General features: G+C 33.3%; 1 protein-coding gene across 1 annotated transcript in view; it reads left to right on the forward strand.

Annotated features, from left to right (window-relative positions):
- The window catches only part of LOC124366870, a 53,152-nt gene that overhangs the window by 19,607 nt on the left and 12,200 nt on the right, over positions 1–21,345 (forward strand). The window contains exons 5-10 of the mRNA XM_046823469.1: positions 1,797–1,967; positions 2,070–2,214; positions 2,375–2,626; positions 3,553–3,831; positions 9,743–9,892; positions 12,929–13,062. Coding sequence (XP_046679425.1) covers positions 1,797–1,967; positions 2,070–2,214; positions 2,375–2,626; positions 3,553–3,831; positions 9,743–9,892; positions 12,929–13,062 — 1,131 coding nt within the window. The remainder of the gene's footprint in view (positions 1–1,796; positions 1,968–2,069; positions 2,215–2,374; positions 2,627–3,552; positions 3,832–9,742; positions 9,893–12,928; positions 13,063–21,345) is intronic.

Here is a 21,345-nt window from a genome sequence, read left to right on the forward strand (position 1 = left end):
CCTTAATAATTACTGAAACAAATACGTTAATGCTACTAAGCCATTCATAATAATGTTTGCTAAAAGTAATAACTCACGAACTATAACTTTATTCGATATGTTTTATACTTTTTAGAAGCTTTTCTCAATTTTTAGATATTAATAATAAGTAAATACCCATCGTTAATTGAAACTATTATTAGAACTATTGTTTTGAAAATAGTAAATATTTTAGATTTATTCGATGCATTTCAGGAATTAATTAGTTTTTTTAAATATTTACATTATATTGTAAAACACACATATCGTTTTATTTGTTATCTTGATAAAGTGAAAACCTCTTATCTTATCTTATTCTTATCTTATCTAGTTACTCTGTTCATATCTAGATACTCTGATTTTATCTACTTACTCTGATCTTATCTAGTTATTTTGATCTGATCTAGTTACTCTGATCTTATCTAGTTACTCTGATATTATCTAGTTACTTTGATCTTATCTAGTTACTCTGATCGTATCCAGTTACTCTGATATTATCTAGTTACTCTGATCTTATCTAGTTACTCTGACCTTATCTAGTTACTATGTTCTTATCTAGTTACTCTGATCTTATCTAGTTACTCTTATCTTATCTTACTATTTCACTGTAAAGTTAGTGATTAAGAATAAAACATCCAGCTTTAGTTTCTATTACCACTTTTGTAAAGTCTTTATTTTTGTCAGTAATTTTGTAATTGTTTAATAATTTATGAAGATACTCTGATCTTATCTAGTTACTCTCATCTTATCTAGTTACTCTGATCTTATCCAGTTACTCTCATATTATCTAGTTACTCTGATCTTATCTAGTTACTTTGATCTTATCCAGTTACTCTGATCTTATCTAGTTACTCTGATCGTATCCAGTTACTCTGATCTTATCTAATTACTCTGACCTTTTCCAGTTACTCTGATCCTATCCAGTTACTCTGATCTTATCTAGTTACTCTGATCTTATCTAGTTACTCTGATCTTATCTAGTTACTCTGATCGAATCCAGTTACTCTGATCTTATCTAGTTACTCTGATCTTTTCCAGTTACTCTGATCTTATCCAGTTACTCTGATCTTATCTAGTTACTCTGATCTTATCTAGTTACTCTGATCTTATCTAGTTACTCTTGTCTTATCTTACTATTTCAATGTCAAGTTAGTGATTAAGAATAAAACATCCAGCTTTAGTTTCTATTACCACTTTTGTAAAGTGTTTATTTTTGTCAGTAATTCTGTATTTGTTTAATACTTTATGAAGGTAATAGTCAATGTACTCCTAAATTATATAAGGACAACGGTTAGTTTGAAAGTTATAGAAAAGGAACATTTTTCTTTACAATATATAGAATAAAAATGCACTGAAAAAAGTTGTATTATATAATACTGTTACATTACAGATTATATATAAAAACATTATTTTATTGATAATAATACTTGTCAAAATTTTATTATATACGAGAATATGGCGGCAAAACGAAGAAAGGTTAGCGTAACCAAAGAGAAGCAAATTTCGGTATAAAGTAAAACGCAATACTAATTTACATTTGTAAGTTTTCTTCACATCACTTTTTTTCTCTAATATCAATAATTTCTAATATCAATGTGTTTATGATAGAACAATATGTTTTAATTTAAATCCAACGAAGCCCAACACAAACAGTCATAACAACAATGGTAAACCAAATTAAATTTCAGACAACAATACCGTTATTAGTATTGGATGTAAAAAATAAATTATGAACTATTTTTGAAAACCTCTCGACTATGTCGTGTTGAATATTGCAGGTTTCCTACTGGTCCACGAGTCCAGAGCTGAGCAACAAGCAAAGGTTCGAGTACTTCTCCCGCACCATACCCTCGGACCATCACCAGGCCCAGGCGATGGTGGAGCTGGTGAAGAGGCTGGGCTGGAGTTACGTCAGCATCATATACGAGGAGTCAAACTACGGGATCAAGGCAAGGGATAATCGTCTATTTCATTACAGATTTGTTTTTGCAAAGGAATTTTGTCGAGTTCAGAAGTTTTAATGTAATGTTTTTGTTCATTGATCTCCACAGGCATTTGAAGAATTAGAACAGTTGTTGGCGAAAGCAGGTGTTTGCATTGCTGTGAAGGAGAAGCTCGCAAAGGACTCCGGGGTAGCGGAAGATAGAGCATACGATAACGTTGTACTCAAGTTGCAGACAAAGCCGAGGGCAAGAGGTAAGAATGTTTGGCGCTTGTCAAACAAGAGGTGATCTTGCTTTTTGCTTATCAAAACAGACGAGAACTTGTTTATTGCTTATCTTAGAGCTATGAAATACCCTTTTGATGTTGGGTAAATTCATCGACGTGAAGAATCAAAAATGTTTTTGTTTCCCAGGTGCAATAGTGTTCGCGTCTGACCAAGAGGTGGCAGGACTGATGCGTGCTGTGAGAAGATGTAACGCCACCGGAAGTTTCTCCTGGATAGGAAGTGACGGTTGGAGTGCGAGATCCTTGGTGTCGGAGGGGAGTGAGCCCGAGGTGGAAGGAACTTTGTCAGTGCAACCTCAAGCCAATCCCGTCACAGGCTTTGACCAATACTTTCTCAATCTTACCGTGGAAAATAATCGACGGAATCCTTGGTTTGTTGGTATGAATAGTTTCTGAAAGTCTTTCCTGGAAGTGGATACTTTTTTCTTAATAGACATGTAAAGAATATAGGGAGAAAGTTGTTCATCACAATGTAATCCAAGTTTTAATGAAAATTCTCTGATTGCTTTATTTTTTTTACCATGTACAGATCTTCCTATGTTTAAAATAATGTTACAAACTAAATTCTCCTGCAATCCTAAATCAATATAATTTAGCATTATAACTATTTGGTTTAATTTATAATTATAACAAAACTAAAAGCGTACACATATTTTAATTTTGGTAAAACTAAAGATGTTTTTTGATCTGAATTATAAATCTCAGGAAGTGTGGTTTGGCCAAAAATATTTTTCAAACGTAAGTATCGCAATACTTGGGTTAAGATTAAAACAAAAACTCTATTACTATTTCATAAAACAGTATAACACTTTATCATAGTTATATATGATCGTAACAATATGGGAAGTATCTCAATTTAAAGATTTTATTTAGTACACACCTAAACGAGTTTGTTTTCTTCTCTTAAATAATAAACCTTTTGATTATTCAAGTTATAAAATTAAACAATAAATAAAATTATTTTCTACAAGCTAATATAAGTATTGAAGGTATTAAGTTTTTATTATATGTTATATCTCTAATATTAGGATAAGCACATTATATTACAAATATAAAGAAGGATGTAAAAGTGTAAACGTTATAATTCTTGTGGAGCTAAGATAAAGATTGCTGCCAATAAAGCAGGCTGTTAAAATATTAATAAATTATAATTCACTGGAAAGCACACTTATCAGAAGTTTCATACAATGATGAATCGTAATAATATAAGCTCTACAAAATTGGTGACAGTACAGTTTGGTATAATTTATCAATCCTAATGTCAATAAAAAATCGAAACCACCACAAATTGGTTTTCTTCCACAGAGTTTTGGGAAGACCATTTCCAGTGTCGCTACCCTGGCAGCCCGGCCACCCCCTACAACCAGCGGTACTCCCGCAACTGTGGCCCCCAGGACCGCCTCACGAGAGATAACACAGCGTTCGAGAATCAGTTGCAGTTTGTAAGCGATGCCGTGATGTCGTTGGCCGTAGCACTGGGGGACATGCACGCGGCTCTGTGTAAGACTGGACCTCTATGTGCCGCCATGACACCCACGTCCGGGTCCGATCTACTCAGGTTCCTTCGCCGAGTCAACTTCAAGGGTAAATACAAAGATAAATTAACACTCTCAGCCCCACGTGAAGATTCACAGTAAACTTATCTATACTTGTTATAAAGTAATATAGACGTCTGGGACTGGCAGGTAATAAATTGTATGACGAACGATATTTGTAGTAAATGTAGAATTAGAAGAAGAAGAAGAAGAAACAATAGAAGAAGAAGGAAAAATAGAAGAAGAAAAAGAAGAAAAAGAAATAGAAGAAGGAATAGAAGAAGAAATAGAATAAGAAGAAATAGAAGAAGAAGAAATAGAAGAAAAAGAAGAAATAGAAGAAGAAGATGAAGAAGAAGAATATTTAGAAGAAGACTTAAAAGATGAAGAACCAGAAGAAGGAAATAGTGCTATTCAAAAAAACAAAACACTTTTTAAATTAAGGCTTTCAAGTTTTTTATCGCTGTGTTTGATAATAACACGATATGGCTGTTTGTTCCATGGCTGTAAACACCTTATTCTATGACTAATTACTTATAAAATAAGAAGGAATTGGTGAACGGACGCAGAAACCGTTGTTTGTAGTTAGTGGGGGTGGGAGTAGATGTGATGCTGATAGAAGTCAACTATGTATGTCACATAGTCATTTTATTAATATGTTTATACTTATACATTGAAAACCCCAGCGCAGTTTACAACATTACATCATAAGATGTGATCATGATGCAAAACATACAGTACGTTCCCGATGAACGATGGCCGATGGCCGATGGAGTTTTATTACTTCATGAGTTACAAAAATAGATATCACTGAGCCTTTTATAATTTAAAGTTTGTTTTTATTTCACGCATTGTTAAAATATTTTAGATTTTTATCTTGTATCTTGTATTTTTAAATTGTAGGAATTAAATGTAACAAACAATCCAGACCAAACGAATTTAACAACTACCTACTTATATTGCGCATACAGATTATTGGATTTTAAACTAAACTTCCTCAAATAATTCTTTAATTCTGTGAAATTAGTACTTAGGCAATACTAAACTCAATTTAAATTGTGTGTAGATTACTAAAACAGATTGTCAGGTTGATTCCTCATTTTCAGGTCCAAATAGCTGTTATTTATTTTACCAAAATATATGCTCTATTGTGTGGGACGTTTATAACTATGATCAATTTGCAAGAAAAAAAAAACAGTTACAACATTAGAATTATCTGGTGAACAGAGATTAAATCTTTAGTTGTTCATTACTTTCTATTAAAATACTAAACTATACAGGACCTAAAGTTCTCTCCATAAAGTAGTTTTATTAATAAACCCAATAACCTAAACGAATATGTTTAGATGCATTAAATGAATTCCAGATCACTTAAAATTTATTTATATAGCTCTTAATTGTTCGGAATACAAAGTACCTAATATAATAAACAGTTACACATGTGTTTAGTAGTACTTTATGGATCTAGTTACGTGTTTCAATCATAAAGCGGACATTTGATGTGGACAGCGGAAGAATTACTGAGCTATGAATGGCTCACATGAACCGTTTTACAGGTAATAAAGGACATACTTCACCGCCCAACATTCTTCTGTTCTTGACATCATGAGTGTGATAACTGTAACAGTTTATCCCACGTACGTAGTGTAATGAGCTAATTGTTGTTTGTACAGAAGTACTTCATTATATTAAACCACTAATATAGATTTATCTCTTTTGTAAGAGTAACAAAATTAAGTGGTAAATTAAAAGAATTAATGAATTCTTTAATTAATGAAAAGCAAAGAATTATGATTCTAACTTTGTAATAATAAAAAATATATTTTGGAAATATCTAGTAATTATGATGATAATGAATAATTCAATTCGGAGAATCTGCAAATATTTTAATTGATTATGTTTCCATATGTTTGTTATTTTCCATAGACATTTTAGACGTTTAATTAATAAATTACCCCGTTTTAGTACTAACAGCTTGGCATTTTTTCTCACCTAAAAGTGCTAACCATTTAATTAAAAAACTGTACAGTTTTTTACCATTTTATTATTAGAGTTCATAACTTGTTACTATTGTTTTGTTTTTAAGCAAAATTATCAAAGAATAGAAGGAAACAATATATTTATGTGTATACAAATATTAGCTTTTATTCTTTCGCTTTTTGTAAACACACATATCAGAACATATGCATTTGTTATGTTTTTTCCTCATATACTCACCTTAAATAACAGAAAAACAAAACAGATTTCATTTAAAGCATAGATAAAAATGAAATAGTGTGTTGTTCGATTAAATATAGTTGTTTTTCCAACGAACAGTACAATATTGGACAGATAATTTACTATAAATAACTTAAATGTCCACTCCTTTTCAATCTCAATTTAATTACTCACTTGAATGATATATTTGTATTCGGATTGGGAAAACCGATCGGTTTAATGGTACAGATCCTAATACAGGTTTAATTTCGTTCGATCCTGTAATTGAAACATAAATTTAAAAAGTTTTAAATTACTCAGTGAATGAATGTAAATAATTGCCTACTCAAGCTTTTGTTTAATTGCATCATTGATACTAGGGTAGGATGCTATTATTCAATTTAGCTATACTTAAAGTTTTATATTGTTTATATATATATATATATATATATATATATATATATATATATATATATATATATTATAAATTTTTATAAATGGCAATAGCCTTATTTTATAAATATATATCCTCATTGGTATATAAAATCTATTGTTTGAAAAATAAATCATACTGTCATATAAATCACAAAATAATATATATATATATATATATATACCTATATAAATATATTGGAATATATACAATATATGTCAATAGGTGAGTTGGAGCCAATAACCCAACATTCACAAGGAATCAACCCTTCCCATTAAAGCTACTTTAGAGTAAAGAACTCGGTTGATCCACAGTGCTTTGAGATCGAATCCATCACATCATCTTCACCAATATTACACTATCTTGTAGTCTAGGTGTATCTGATGTCGAAACAATGTAAAGAGTTTATTTTGAGCTTCTTCGTGGCCGAATGTTTTTGTATCTCTTCAGACGAAATTGACTCCTGATTTCAGGAGTCAAGTCTGTAACAGCGTTCGATCCCAGTTGTATACAGTTAGATTAACTCGATAAATAACCTGACTGTGGCCGCTTTCAGGGTTTATGGGATTAGCTAAAATGAACTTTATACTTATTTATGTGTTTTGCGGTTGGTTTTTGAGTGAGTAATGCTAGAAAACAAATGATTTGATAAAATAATCGTCTAACCCTTTTATAGGCTCCTATTTCAACATGCACCAAAACTAGAAGGGTTGACAATCGATGTCATTCTTAGGGTATTATTTCTATCGATTTGAAGAAATCTTAGTTTGTGTGCTTATACAATGCAAATCGTCTCTTGACTCATGGATTATAAAGGGTTATATCAAGAAAACACAGGAGCCAACGAAAAAAAATAGTCACTTATATATTTATAACAATATGAATCATAAAGGCGGTGTAAAACAAGAAACACAGGGTGCCTGGTTGTACTTTATTTAATAGTTAAATATTTTCTTTAAGGATCAACAAGAACAAAAAGGGTACCTATTATTTTGTAGAATTACATACAGAAAGTAATAAAAAAACCAATACCTTTTCAAAACTGTTGGAGTGTCTAACGTACAGAATACTGGTGCAGTAAAATGTAATAAAAGCTTTAAAAGGAAATGACAGACTTTCGTCAGGAAGTGCTGGCCACTTAAGTCTTTTGCTGTAAAGTTTTATTGTTCACGTCTAAATCATAAAGATCCCAACTTTTCCTCCACCAAGTAACTTGCTTTGTTCTAAAATATTGAGTCAGGTATTTGATCATTTACACTATGTAACTGTACACGAGATTTTGCTGATTCTTATAAGCCAGACTTTTATTTTTTATTGACATTTAAATATGTTCGTGTGTGTGAAATCTCTTGCAATTTTTAAGACGATTTAAATCAATTACTTAAAATTAAATTAAAGTTAATTAATGAATTCAAATAAACATTCCATTGACATTATGCAAGTCAGGTACGTTGTAAAATGGTGGTCAGGACCAATAGGAACAGCTCTATGTTCACAACCGTTTCCACACGACTAAGCTGAACGCCATATGTACATCATGGCCATTCCCGGTAACAAATGTAAGCCTAGGATAGTTTAAGAAGCTTTGAACCCTGGGGAACTGGGTCACAGGACATAAAAATCTTCCACACAAATGACCAGGGTTTTATGTACACGTGGTATTGAACAAAACTTGGCAAGAATACTGTAAGAAACATTTGTTACCTAGGATGATTTTCGGTGCCAAGGGCAAAAGTGATTGTTTACTCCAATATGCTGCAAGTATCGTGAATGCTCGGATTGTAACCCATTTTATTACAGATATACTATAACACCCCTCTCCTTTGGCTATGGTCATCTTAAGATAGAAGAGTTCTCCAACTCCCATGACATAAGCTGGTTTTTAACATAAATATCCTATTTGATTAATGTATACATAAATTTTAGCATATATTTATTTGTTTTACATAGCACTACAAGACTGTCGTGACGGTGCTCGAAAATATTACAGTAAAATCGAGAGGTTCTGTTTTAGAAATGTTATTATTTAATATTATATACTAAAATTTGAGGAAGAATATTAGAGGTTGAAAATATAGGTTTACTTGACGATTTGTTAGATATATTTAAGATTTATTTATTTGTACGACAATACACCATTTCACATATGCGTCTTATATTAATCCTACTAAGAAGAAGAACATTTAGAAAACCCTACAATTGGTGAGAAAATAACAAGATATTGTATAACCTATCAGAAATAGCAACAATCACATTTGTACATAAATAAATATATATATTATAATAATTAAGTAATAACAACGATGATAGTAATAAAAATAACAATTTTGTATAAATAATAATAATAATCAAATTAATAATAATAGCAGTTTTTTAACAATAATAATAACCAATGTAACAACAACTAGTATTAAGGACAACAACAACGATAATATTGATGATAAAAATTGTGTATTGGCAATAGCTAAAGTGTTAACAACAATGATCGTAAAAACAATGACACTTATTTGTGAAACAATAAATTATTTATCAGACAAAAACAAGAACGTCGTCGGAATGGCAATGTGAGCTTCGGTGCATAGTAATAACAGTGGGGCTCTCCTAAGGCCCTTAAAAATACATGGATCCCTCAAATCGATGTTGCCCTTTAAAGCTGCTACATTACACCATTACACACAATGCACTTCAGAATACGGTGATAACGACCATACGAGACTTGCACGTAAATTCTTCCTGAATGTGAGAAGTGACGGATTAGACTATTTATCTCTCTTTATCCTTTATAAATTGTAAGACTGGGATGATATTACCTTTGGAAATTGTTTCGGAGAGTAGCTTTAAACACTTATGGAGAGATGGTGTCGGAACTTTACCTATACATTTTCAGGAGGTTAGCTTTAAACAATGTGGAAAAATGGTTTCGGAGCTTTGTAAATATATTATCAACTTTTGTTGGATTAGACGACTTATCTCTTTTTGTACTTTATAAATTGTAAGACTGTGTTGATATAGTATTTGATAACAGTTTACGGAGGGTCGCTTTAAACACTTAAGGAGAGATGGTTTCGCTACTTTACGTATATATTTTCAGGAGGGTATCTCCAAACACTTGATGATGTCAGAGCTTTACGTACACATTTTCAGGAGGGTATCTCCAAACACTTGATGATGTCAGAGCTTTACGTACACATTTTAGGAGGGTAGCTCCAAACACTCAATAATGTCAGAACTTTACGAATACATTTTCAGGAGTGTATTTTCAAACAATTGATGATGTCAGAACTTAATATATATTTGATCAAAGTTCCATTTCAAACAAATTTGTTACTAGGATTGTCTGGAGATAAGTTTCACTTCGACTCCAGTGGAGACGGCCCGGCACGATATAACATCATCCACTTCAAACAGACCCAGCCAGGAACGTTCCAGTGGGTCCATGTCGGGGAGTACGTGGAGGGAGAGCTCCGTCTCAACATGTCAGGTATGGACAAGTACAGTTCTGGTAGTTCAGTTTGAGAACCAAAACATGACACTAACGGATCTATAGCTATTTTTATTGAGACCTATGAATAGTTTGATATATAAACACGAGAGTAAAAACTAAAAAGAAAAATACATATAGGATATAAATAAATGTTAGGAACATTTTCCTAATACATATTTCATACCAAAAAGACTTCAGAATTACATGAGAGGCTTCAAAACTAACTTCGTGAACATTTCTGATCGTCATCTGAATTTCTGGTCCACACCACGTGGAAACGCCGTTAATACAGTAAAACACGATATATTTTGACCTCATTGTAAAGATCAATCTTCAGTAAACACTGGTTGAACCGCAACTGCCAATAAAACATATCCGCTTATACAGATGAGATGAAGACGTGGAGCAGTATTGTGATCGGCTATAGCTTAACCAATAAGCGATTGACATGGATGTATAAAAAAGGACGACCATTACGAAAACACAAAAGAAAGTAACTTCAGAAAACAATATAGCGTGAAATTATCAAAACGTAGGCAGCCTGTGAGAAAAAAGGTACAATTTATATTATTGATCGGTGTTTTGTAATTATAATCGTTGATTTGTCAAGCTATAGCTAACCAAATTACACATCAGCTCCCTAAAAATCACTTGTATAAGCAGGTGTGCTTTATTGGCAGTTCCGGTCCAACATTTCTAACTGCGGATCTCCAAGCTAGATTACAATATTTCATTGATTAAATTGAGTTAAAAACGGCATTATTACGTGAATGTTGAGTTAGCTCTAGTTCAATTTCCACTTAGTGCAGCGTCAGGCTTCAGACTGCACTAAGCAGAAGGTGAAATGGAGCTAAACCCAACTTTCACGTTGAATCAACCCTTCCCACTAAAGCTTATTTATGTGTAGATAACTCAGATGCTCCGCCGTGCTTTGAGATCGTGTATAAAACATCGTAGTACACTCAAATGTGCACCTGATAAGAGAGTGGGAACGTCTCTACATGAAAATAGAACTTGATTTTTTAATGTAGGTGTCTCTGATTTCAAAACGATGCGAGAGTTCGATTTGTATTTCTTCGTCACCGACCTTTTTGTATCACTTCCGACTGAAGAGACTCCAGATTCCAGGAGAAATCCGCGACTGTGTCATAGTGCAGAAGCTGTATTAAGAGGAAGATGCACTGGAGCTGAAGTAAAAATACGTGTTGAATCAATACTTCTCGTCATAGCTACGTTATGAGAATTATTTATGTTCTAAGAATAGAATAGAAATTTACTTCTATAAAAAGTCGGAAGTATACACAACAAAACAAAATTGAACAATCCAGAAGACAAATTCGTTCTTCAGTACTGAATTATACTACGTGTTATTTAGTGAGTGATTTTCAGCTGTAGACAACTTAATTGCGATAGCTTTGTTAGCAATATCTTCATTAATGCATAAACTGCCATAATAAGTGTAGTATGAAAGTAATGTGGTGGATAACCTTAATGCTTACGGTATCTAGTGTAATTAGCATAAATTCACCGCAGATATTAAGACTCGTAAACTTATAGTGATTGCTATCTTGCACGGAACTTTTCCCAACAATATTGTTTCCTATTTCATTACAGCGAAACTGATAAGAGTTTCAGAAATTGTTTTCTCTATGTTTAAATAAATGATCTAATTATATTTTAAGAGATAGTGATATTCGGTTCTAGTGTCTCATTAAAATACGCAATATACCTTTTGGAATAAATCTGTTTGAACGTAATAATACCTTCGAGGGTTTTTGGAGTTATGTAAGCGTTTTTAAGGCTGATTTCTTATTTTATAACTATAAGATATATTATAATAGGTATGCCTTAAAAGTCAAGAATATATGAAATGGTTAAGATTTCTTGATTAACATCTTCCATGTGTCTCTAATAAACAAAGTAATACTAATTTTGTTTTTCTATATGTAGATACAAATTACAAATAATGATCGAATAGCATATTCTCTACTTTAGGTCAATCGGGTAAGCAATATATCATATCAAATACACAGTGCAATTTTCCTTATGACATACATAACAAATTACATTGTTTTATAGTACGATTAAACAGCCGTTTTAAATGCATCTGATTTTTACTGGGCTGAGTTAAGCAACCACTTCCGGTATAAGTCTGGTGATTTCCGGTCGACTGAACTAGCATGACTCAGCTAAGATGCTAAATCCCACGACTTCTGTGCAAGTATAACTTTGGGAAAGTAATAGTCATCAAGCTGAGAAGTTCTTGTAAATATTAATACTACGCGTTGTACGGGTAAATGGTGCAAGTGATTCAGTCTTTACTTACTTGTTTATGATAACTAAAACCGGTAGTAAAGTTACAAGAGGGTCAACAACCAGACGAAGCAGTTTTTATTTTATTAATTATTGTATCGGCTTACAGGTAATTGGTTTGGGGTTGTATTAGGCGGTTTCGTGGAGCTAGGATTTATGATCGTCCAGGTAAAAGAAAAAATATTTTTATTTGGAAAAGTATTACTTTGCAGACGGAATGGAAAACAGGAAGGTTTCAGAGTAGTACTATGGTTTCCTTAATAAGTAAGTTAGTCCGCGATATTTGGCCAAGCAAAATATCAGTACTAAATACGAGTATAAAAGTTACGAATACTTTATATTACTAGGCGAAGTTAGGTTTAAGAAGCCCTCTCTAACACATAACCTGGGAACCATCGGCTTAAAGGTGACTACCGAACCACCACCCACGGCCGGGCAGGCGGGCTGCTTGCAAGGACAGAATCGCTCAGCGGTCACCAATCCAAGCAGCAGCCACGCTTAACATTGCTTGATTCGGTTATCTCGCGATAACCGCCGTACCCGCTGCACTGCACCATTGGCACAAATCAGCATTGTCAGTCTTAAATGGCTAAAATGTATTTACTATTGTACACCCCGTGTACTATCACAGAACCACACTATTGATATACTCGTTCATTAATTAGATTACATACACTCTACCCTATGGAGTTTGAAGACCAATACTCTGATTTGTTCCAGAGATCCAGTTCAACATGTTGCAACCCCAGCCTCCGGAGTCGGTCTGCAGTCTACCCTGTGAACTAGGTCAGGCCAAAACGTACGTGGAGGGAGAGAGTTGTTGCTGGCATTGTTTCAACTGCACCGCCTACCAGGTACTGGTCGAGTATAATCTTTAACTAAGTACAGTTTTATGTTAACTCTTAATCTTAACTCTTACACGATTAATAAATTGACACAACGGAGTATGGAAGAACATAACACGACGTAATGCATTTATTTAAAGAGTTACATCCAACTTTACTTTGTTGACCTTTTGACCCCAAAATGATCAAGGTTCTTCTTACACCAATAGGAATGTATGTACCATTCAAATCTGAAGGTTGTTTCTATCACACAGACGGACAGACTGACAACGAGACTATTTTAAAAATGACCTTTAGGGCCCTTAATAATTAGAACGTCACCAAGATTAGGCTAGGTTTAAGCATGGTGTACGTCACCTTAATTACGTCTCGTACAATTACATTAAATTTAAATAGTTGTTAATCACATAACTTCCTCTAGCCAGATTTGTAATCTATATATCTGTAAAGGTGAAGTTGTATCAACCCACCCCAAGGCATAAATCATAGAGCATATACATTGGGAAGTATTGTGCTGTGAGAAAATAGAAAATATCACAATTTATTTGCTTCTGTCTTACAGACAGTGGGGGTGTCAAATATTTACCACCAAACCACCTGAAACTAAAATCCATGGGCTTTTCCATTGAAATTCATTTATTAGCTGTATCATTATTTGAAATTACAATTAATATATTTATAAATTTAAAAAATAATAATTTTCTTTGAGAAGACTGTATTTTGGCTCCACGATGCCGAACTCCAAATTACTATAAAACCTATAATTATGAAGGCCGTAGTAAACTATGCCGCCACCATTGGATCTTACTTACCACAGGATATCTGGGTTCTTTTAGAATCGGTTTGAAATATAAATTTTAGAGGATTTCCGTTGGCTATTGATAATTCGAATTTGATGACCTCCAGTTAGATCTCAAAGTGTTCTACTAACATTAAAGATCTTGAATGTGGCCAATATTGGGGATAATAAAACAGATGTTTGAATATATGTAAGTAAATAGCTAATTCTTTTATTTCAATGTATGAATAAAATTATTAAAATGTTTTTGTATATATACGCTCGTGAAATAGTTTGTGTTAGGTACTAGATAAAATAATTTTGTTTTTTACTCTTGTCAGAGAAACCTCTACTATGTTTCAATATATTTCATAGTCTTTTGCTATGAAATTGGTTATTTCTAGCTCCAGTTTTACAACTCCACATACCAGATTTTATAATCTAAAATCCCCACCCCCCCCCCCCCCCACCCCCCCCCCCCCCCACCCCCCCCCCCCCCCACCCCCCCCCCCCCCCACCCCCCCCCCCCCCCACCCCCCCCCCCCCCACACTATTCGTAAAATGTTGTGAAATAGCCTTTCTTAACAGGTTTTGTTGGGATTATTCTAACATACATAAGGTCCCTATTCTATCAGTCTGTTTCCTTCCCAGTCACCAATCTCTGTGTTTTAATTCCTTTCTGCATTTTAAACCGCCATCGCTTTGCTTGTTGTTGGATTTGAATGAGTTCTTGTGTTTACAACCCTTGTTTATCTGACGATACCTGTATAGTGAGTGTCATGTATCTCTTATTAGAACTTTCACTACCTAGAGAACATATGAGACAACCCATGATTCTGAAAGCTCATGATTATCTTATTTTCAGTTTTGAAGTAATGCCATAAACTTTCTCTTGTTGTTTGCAAAACCCTTCCAAACATAAGTCACCGTAAAAATCAGGTGAGGGTAAGTTATACTAACTCAAATTAGGGTAGTTCTAAGAATATAAAATTAAGAAAAACATCCACGAATGCACAGAACACTGTAAAAAACACTTCAAAAGTATTGGTGTGATGTATTGGAATGTATAAATTCACAAAAAAAGAAAAAACATGTTCCTCTAAAAAAACATACATGAACGAAAATTGTAATAAAAACATTTTTTTGATAATGGGAGTGAAGTTTAAGGCGGAACAATCTAACTTCCTTCCTTCTTAACAATCTATATCGCCATTAAACGCTGCATTTTTTCAACGTTGCTGTAAATTATGGGTTTTATTAATTAATTTGGAGCAGAGCTTACTTCTGTATCATTTGCATACGTTACCACTTTTGTTCACAAGATTCCTAACTTTATTTTCAAATAATTTTAATGAACACGCTTTTTTAATAATCAATTCTAAATGATTATTGGAGAAGGTTTATTCTAAAAATCTCTTGTCTTTAAGAAATGTGCAACTATACAGTTGTATCATGAGGTCGTTTAATTTAAACACATAATTTCTATCCAAGATGTGAACTTGGATTAGGGAATTAATTTGTTTACAAATTGTAAACTATCACCAGACATCAACGGGTAAGTTCGGTGGATATTGTACTTATATAATGTAGCAAATCTTTTCGATGAAAAACGGATAAAGAATTTGTCTAGTTTAACTCAAAACTTTACAATTGCTAATCATCGCTAAAATCCCGCTGCGACAAAGTGTAACGATATTTCAAATAGTGATACAGGAACGACAGGAGATTAATTACTAGCAGTTACCCAGTGACAATCGAACGCAACAAATCCTTACATAAATTCTTAAACTCTAATAAATAATTAGTTTATTCCCTTTTAAAATAAAACGTTAAACCTTAGAACGTTTTAAAATTTGGAGTTTAGTTAATAAAAAAAGAAAACACAAATGCTGTAAGGGTTTTGAAAGATACACGATTACAATTCATGTTTAAAAGTAGTAGTTCCCCACGGGTTTTGCACAAACTTTCGTAGGCTTTCGTATGAACACTTCTGGTTCGAGTGAACTCTATTGTCCGACGCCAATTGTTGAGATTTCCTTATTTCTACGATCAAGGAAATATGCCGTAAAGTGTATATTTACGGGAATCGTAATTTATTTCCAGGCTCAATATATTTTGTGCTCTAGTTAATGTTGCTTTGTTTCCTCGATCAAGGTACATACAAAAGGTCTGAGAAGCCTACTTCTGTCAAAAGTTAAATAAACCATGCGGTTTACAACAGTCGTTAAACTTCCAACTAAAGTTATTTAGTAATTCCTTTGATATCTGCATTACAGTACTTACCAAGCACTGCATACTCTATATTTACTAAAGTGTACAGTTAAAAGTAGACTTTTACTAAAACTTTTGGTTTTCTTATCTAAATATTTTTTCTTAGTTCTGCTCAACCATGGTTGCAGAAAAGTTTGAAATGAGAGGTGTTGTTATTATCAAGCTTACTCTATGATTTCACGAGCAAATGTAAACAAATTAAAAAAATTATAGTGGTTAAATTAATTTTACAAATGATTGTGCTACCATAAAACAATGTTTTACACAGAACAGTTGGACTAAAGTTAACAAGTTCTTGCACTATAGATCTCGAAACATCCGTTCAAGTGCTGCAGTGTGAGTACCACGATCCCTGGTCTACCCCTCGTCAAAAGAAGCCCGTGAGTCGGACAGTGGGTTCCAGGCCGGGACCGTGCACCTACTGTCCACCCCTTAAGAAGTAGGTAAGAAATGGGTCCCGACAGTTTTACGGACGTGGGCCTACAGTCCGTTTACCCTTATACGTGGCCCTTGCGCGGTTCGCCCGGCCAGCTGATGAAATTATTCTTAAATTAAACCCTTCCCAATGTGTGAACCAATTCCTCGGAAGAGATAGTCGAGTTGTATTCCATCATATATTTTTAGCTAGAAGCGTTTTTAATAGTAGATTTTAGTCTCTTACACTGGCTGGGATGGTAATCGACAGGAGGGCGAAGCTATCGGTCTCTTTAACTGGCAGGAACACAGTGACAGGCTCAAAACTGCTGTCTATCTGTTATCTGAAGAGATTAAACAACATCTAAACAGCTTCACTAGGCGGAGTATCAAACTCTTTCGTTCAACGCAAGGTTTCCCACGGGAGCCGCGGTTGCATAGGAAAAGCGTGTGGTACACACCTTCTATGTCTTAGCAGCCGACTAAATGATAAATGAGGCATGCTAAAATTTGTATGCAGCTCAATTACAGTTATATTTGTTTCTGCAATCTTCTCACTGCATCATCATGATTACCCATTAAAGCAATGTATAAAAAGTTTTTAACGCTCAGTCAAATACCATGGAGTGACATGCACCATCATTGAACTTATTGTTGCTAATTTATAAAGGAACCTAACGCAAAATTTCAAAACTATAGGTCAGTTCGTTTTCTAGATATAGTGCAGTTAGACAGATAAATATTAATTAAATTTCTCCAGCCCCAAGATTGATAGTATTTGTTGACGTACAGCCAATAAAAACATCATAATAAAATTTGATTAAGACAGTAACATATTATTTATAAGGTAGAAGTACACCACACCAAGTGTCGTAACAGGTTTCACTGAGGTTGCATACAAAACGATTAGTCTCCATATGAAATTTGTCTCGTTAAAATCGTGTCACATGATACCAATACCTCATAATCAAATTCAAATCTACACGTCAGTTAGTTTTAGAGATATCGTGTGTATAGACAGACAGACATATAGAAATGAAACATGTTTCAAGCCTCATGAGTAAACTAAAGTTTAGATAATTACTGAGAATCTATATTTCCCTAAACATATATTTTATAATTAAACTACTATTTTATAATTTTAAAACATACAATAATGTTCGATTCTGCACAAAGTTAAGAAACGATTTACATAAGAGCTGGTCGCACATATAGGACTATTTCCTTGGTAAGTTCAACGGCATTAATTCAATTGTGGAACCGTAAAACAAATTAGACCGGACGTGACTCTTTTTAACCGCAGTAAGTAACTTTTAAGTCGAACGTAAGTTATATATTTTCTACATCGGAAAAAATAGCCAAACTATATCACTTCAAGTATCTTAGATCAAAAGTAAATTAAAAGAGCCGAAAGATGGGGCTGTATGATCAAAGTCGGTTTTCATTACTATACCGTACGTTGTCTTGATCCTTTATAAATTGAACTATTACGCCTCAACTCTAGTTGTATATTTTAGATGACGGATGTTTTAAAGATTGTTTTCTGTAAAAACAAAATTAAGATCATAACGTATTTATTTAAAAACTACCGATGAATATTTTAAATTATAACTGGTTTTCTGTTGAAAACAATTAGAGTACAAAACACCTCAAATAAATAATAAATTGTTAAAATAACCTTAAGTAATTGTAAGGTTCAGACAAAATCACTGAACATTTATTTGTTTATGTGACTCGTTAACAATTGGAAAATATGTTAACGGAATTGAAGTAACACATGAAACAATGTTTATAGACTGGTGTTGTCACTTCTACGATAGGAATCACTTTGTTCCTGCTACATGTGGAACATATGATGGAACTTGATCGTTGTCTGCAATAGTATTGGATATGGACGGGAATATGGAGCAACCGAGTTTTTTAAACATAACGTAGCTGTGGTAGAAAGGGTGTATTCAATTAGAATGATAAATAACTACAGTTCACTTTCCTTTAAATTGCAGCATCTGTTATCTCAGACTTGACTCCTAGTACAATCTCGTTCGTCTGAAGAGATCCAAAGAAATTCTAAATTCAAATGGAAACAAACTCTTTCTATCATGCTTAGAGACTATTACCAGTAAATGATAATGTTTATTCGTCACGAGTGATAATTACCTATTTGATAATTAACTACTATTTTGTAATGCTAAAACATAAAATGTTGTATGATGTTGTAATAACATAAATGAGAGCTGGTCGCCCATGAGTTCATGCTATCCTGAAAAATAATGTTCAAATTTAAATAAATCATAATATGGCTTAGGCTACTTGCACTAGACTAGACCACGGGCTGTTTCACGTAAAATGATGAAATAGACATAAGCAACACTACACATCCGCCCAGCTGCTCGAATGTCGCTCTGGGATCATCATCATCTTTAAAAAATAAAAATTGTATTTATTTTAAAGTTTTCTACGATATGTATTAGTAAGTTCAAGTATGCGTGATTTTACTAATAAACAATATATAAACGCCACATAAATCGTGCAGTATATGTATACCTTTAATATGGGTTTTGTAAAAATTAATTAGTATTTGCCGGTAGGTAGGCTATAATATTGCTGGCAAATATAGTGTATTAGTATCAATAAAATTGTATTTTTTGATACAAAATACTCAATTGATTGGTTACGAAAGACACCAGGAGTAGGCCTAATACAATTCCAGGAGTACACCATCTCTTATAACCAAAATTGCAAGATATAGCTTAGGGTGGAGTCCAGCACTTTTGAATGTTTAAACATAGGTGCTATTAAGCACTATATAGTTTAAAATGTTGTTTCTTAAAATTCATAGCGTTTCAGTTTCATAACAACCAACTGGCTAGCTTACAAAATAAATAATCATTCATGGGGAAGTTTTGTGTTGTAAATGTGCTTTGTGATCAGGTAAATAGGCGTATCCCAGGGGAGGAGGGTTTGGATGTTGTAACCGCCCCTCTCCTTTAATACATATATTTAAATTATATTTTAACTTGAGTTAAACTGAAAGTATACTCGTATTTGAACAATTTGTCATAGTTCAGTTTTTGTTTTAATTTTCTTTTGAAATTTAACTATAACAGCTGACACAAGACTCATGCGTTGTAATTTTCGGAATGGCGAGTCCGTTTGCGACCCGAAGGGTAAACTACATAATAGTCTTGAACGATTATAAATTGAGGGTAAGAGGCATTACAAGCCTTTGAGCACATTAACAGAATGATGCTGTTTTGTCTAGCTGAGGAATGATACTTATAAGAAATTTACGTTTCTTGAAAGGTTCAAGAAAGGATCCGTGTACTTAGTTGATCTTTTTATTTTATTCATAGGCTTTCCTAAAAGATGTAGAGCGTTCTCATTGAACAGGATACGGAGTTGAATTTAGTTCAGTTTCTCCCAGCCGATCAGTCCGGCATTTTCTTCAATTAAATGTGCCATTATTTAAAAACCATACACGTTTAATTTAAACATGTAGCTGTTTTATTTGTGTCCAAAACAACATTTCATCTTTTATTTTAAAATATAGGATAGATACAGTAGGTGCTCGTTTAGCACGCCCGACGGCACAGAGGCCTGGTCGGGCCGAAGTCCTTACTTGTACGTGTGGGTCCACATCTTGCAAAATCTTGGGTGCACAATTCTATATAATATATATATTATATATATATATATAATAATTCTTTTTGTGCGTATATTGTGCGTCACTGGATCTCCTGCTAAGCGCATGAACTAATTTTAATGACATTTTTTGTGTGTCTTCAGGTGGATTCAAGAATGGTTTAGATTTACAATCCGGTCAAATTTAAATTGTTTTAATTTAAATTAGTTTTTTATTTATACAGTGTTGCAGATTTTGGAATATTTTACATTGATTCCGGAAGGACTGCGCTATGCACGTAATACAAAGTGTACTGATACTTAACAGCTGTTAATACTTTCACCTGAACTTCTTCAAAGAGGCAGAAACATTTGTTCATATTTAAATTTCAGAAAATAATTAAACTGTTTTAGAAAGTGCTTAATCAGTACCTACTATAATGCAGATTTGCAAAAAAACGAAGTTATTATCTAATTTTAAATTTTAATTGACCCAATAATCAATAAACCATGTAATGCAATGAAAATACTATTTAAACACTGTTATAAAAACTACCTTATTGTACAAAGCAGTGAATGTTTGCACATAAGCTAATCGAATATGGTTAACTCCCTTGACATTGTGTATGCCATTTTTATTGTAGCGAAAAGAAAAGCAAGGGGAGCACACTCTCCTTTATAAATTTTTCTTGATCAGTGAAAAACGTCAAAATCACTTCAGTGTTAGAAATTAATCTAAGTTAGATTCCAAAAACCAACAAATGGGACGATTTTTTTTTGTAAGTGCAACAGCATAATCCAATAGTGTAACTGTAAATAAGGTTGCAGTAACTTTTAAGTCGCATTGTAAGATATATATTTTCTTCATCGGAAAAAAGAGGCTAACTATAAAAATGTCGCCCTTAAGAATTCATAGATCGAAAAAAATTGAAAGGATCGAAAGAAGACGCTGTATGATCGAAGTTGGTTTCCGTTAGTATATATTTCTTGATCGGTGAAAACTCTACAATAGTACCGGAACTGAACGGAACTTGGAGAAACAGTTTTCTACATAGCTGTGGTAGGAAAGATGTATTGAATTTGAGTGTTAAATTTAGCTCCAGTTCACCTTTCTTTTATTGCAGCTTCTGTTATCTGACGCTGTCTCAGGCTTGACTCCTAGTATCTCGTTCCTCTGAAGGGATCCAAAGATAGTCAGGAAAGTCAGG

The sequence above is a fragment of the Homalodisca vitripennis genome, chromosome 7 (assembly GCF_021130785.1).
Source record: "Homalodisca vitripennis isolate AUS2020 chromosome 7, UT_GWSS_2.1, whole genome shotgun sequence".
Classification (NCBI taxonomy): Eukaryota; Metazoa; Arthropoda; class Insecta; order Hemiptera; family Cicadellidae; genus Homalodisca; species Homalodisca vitripennis.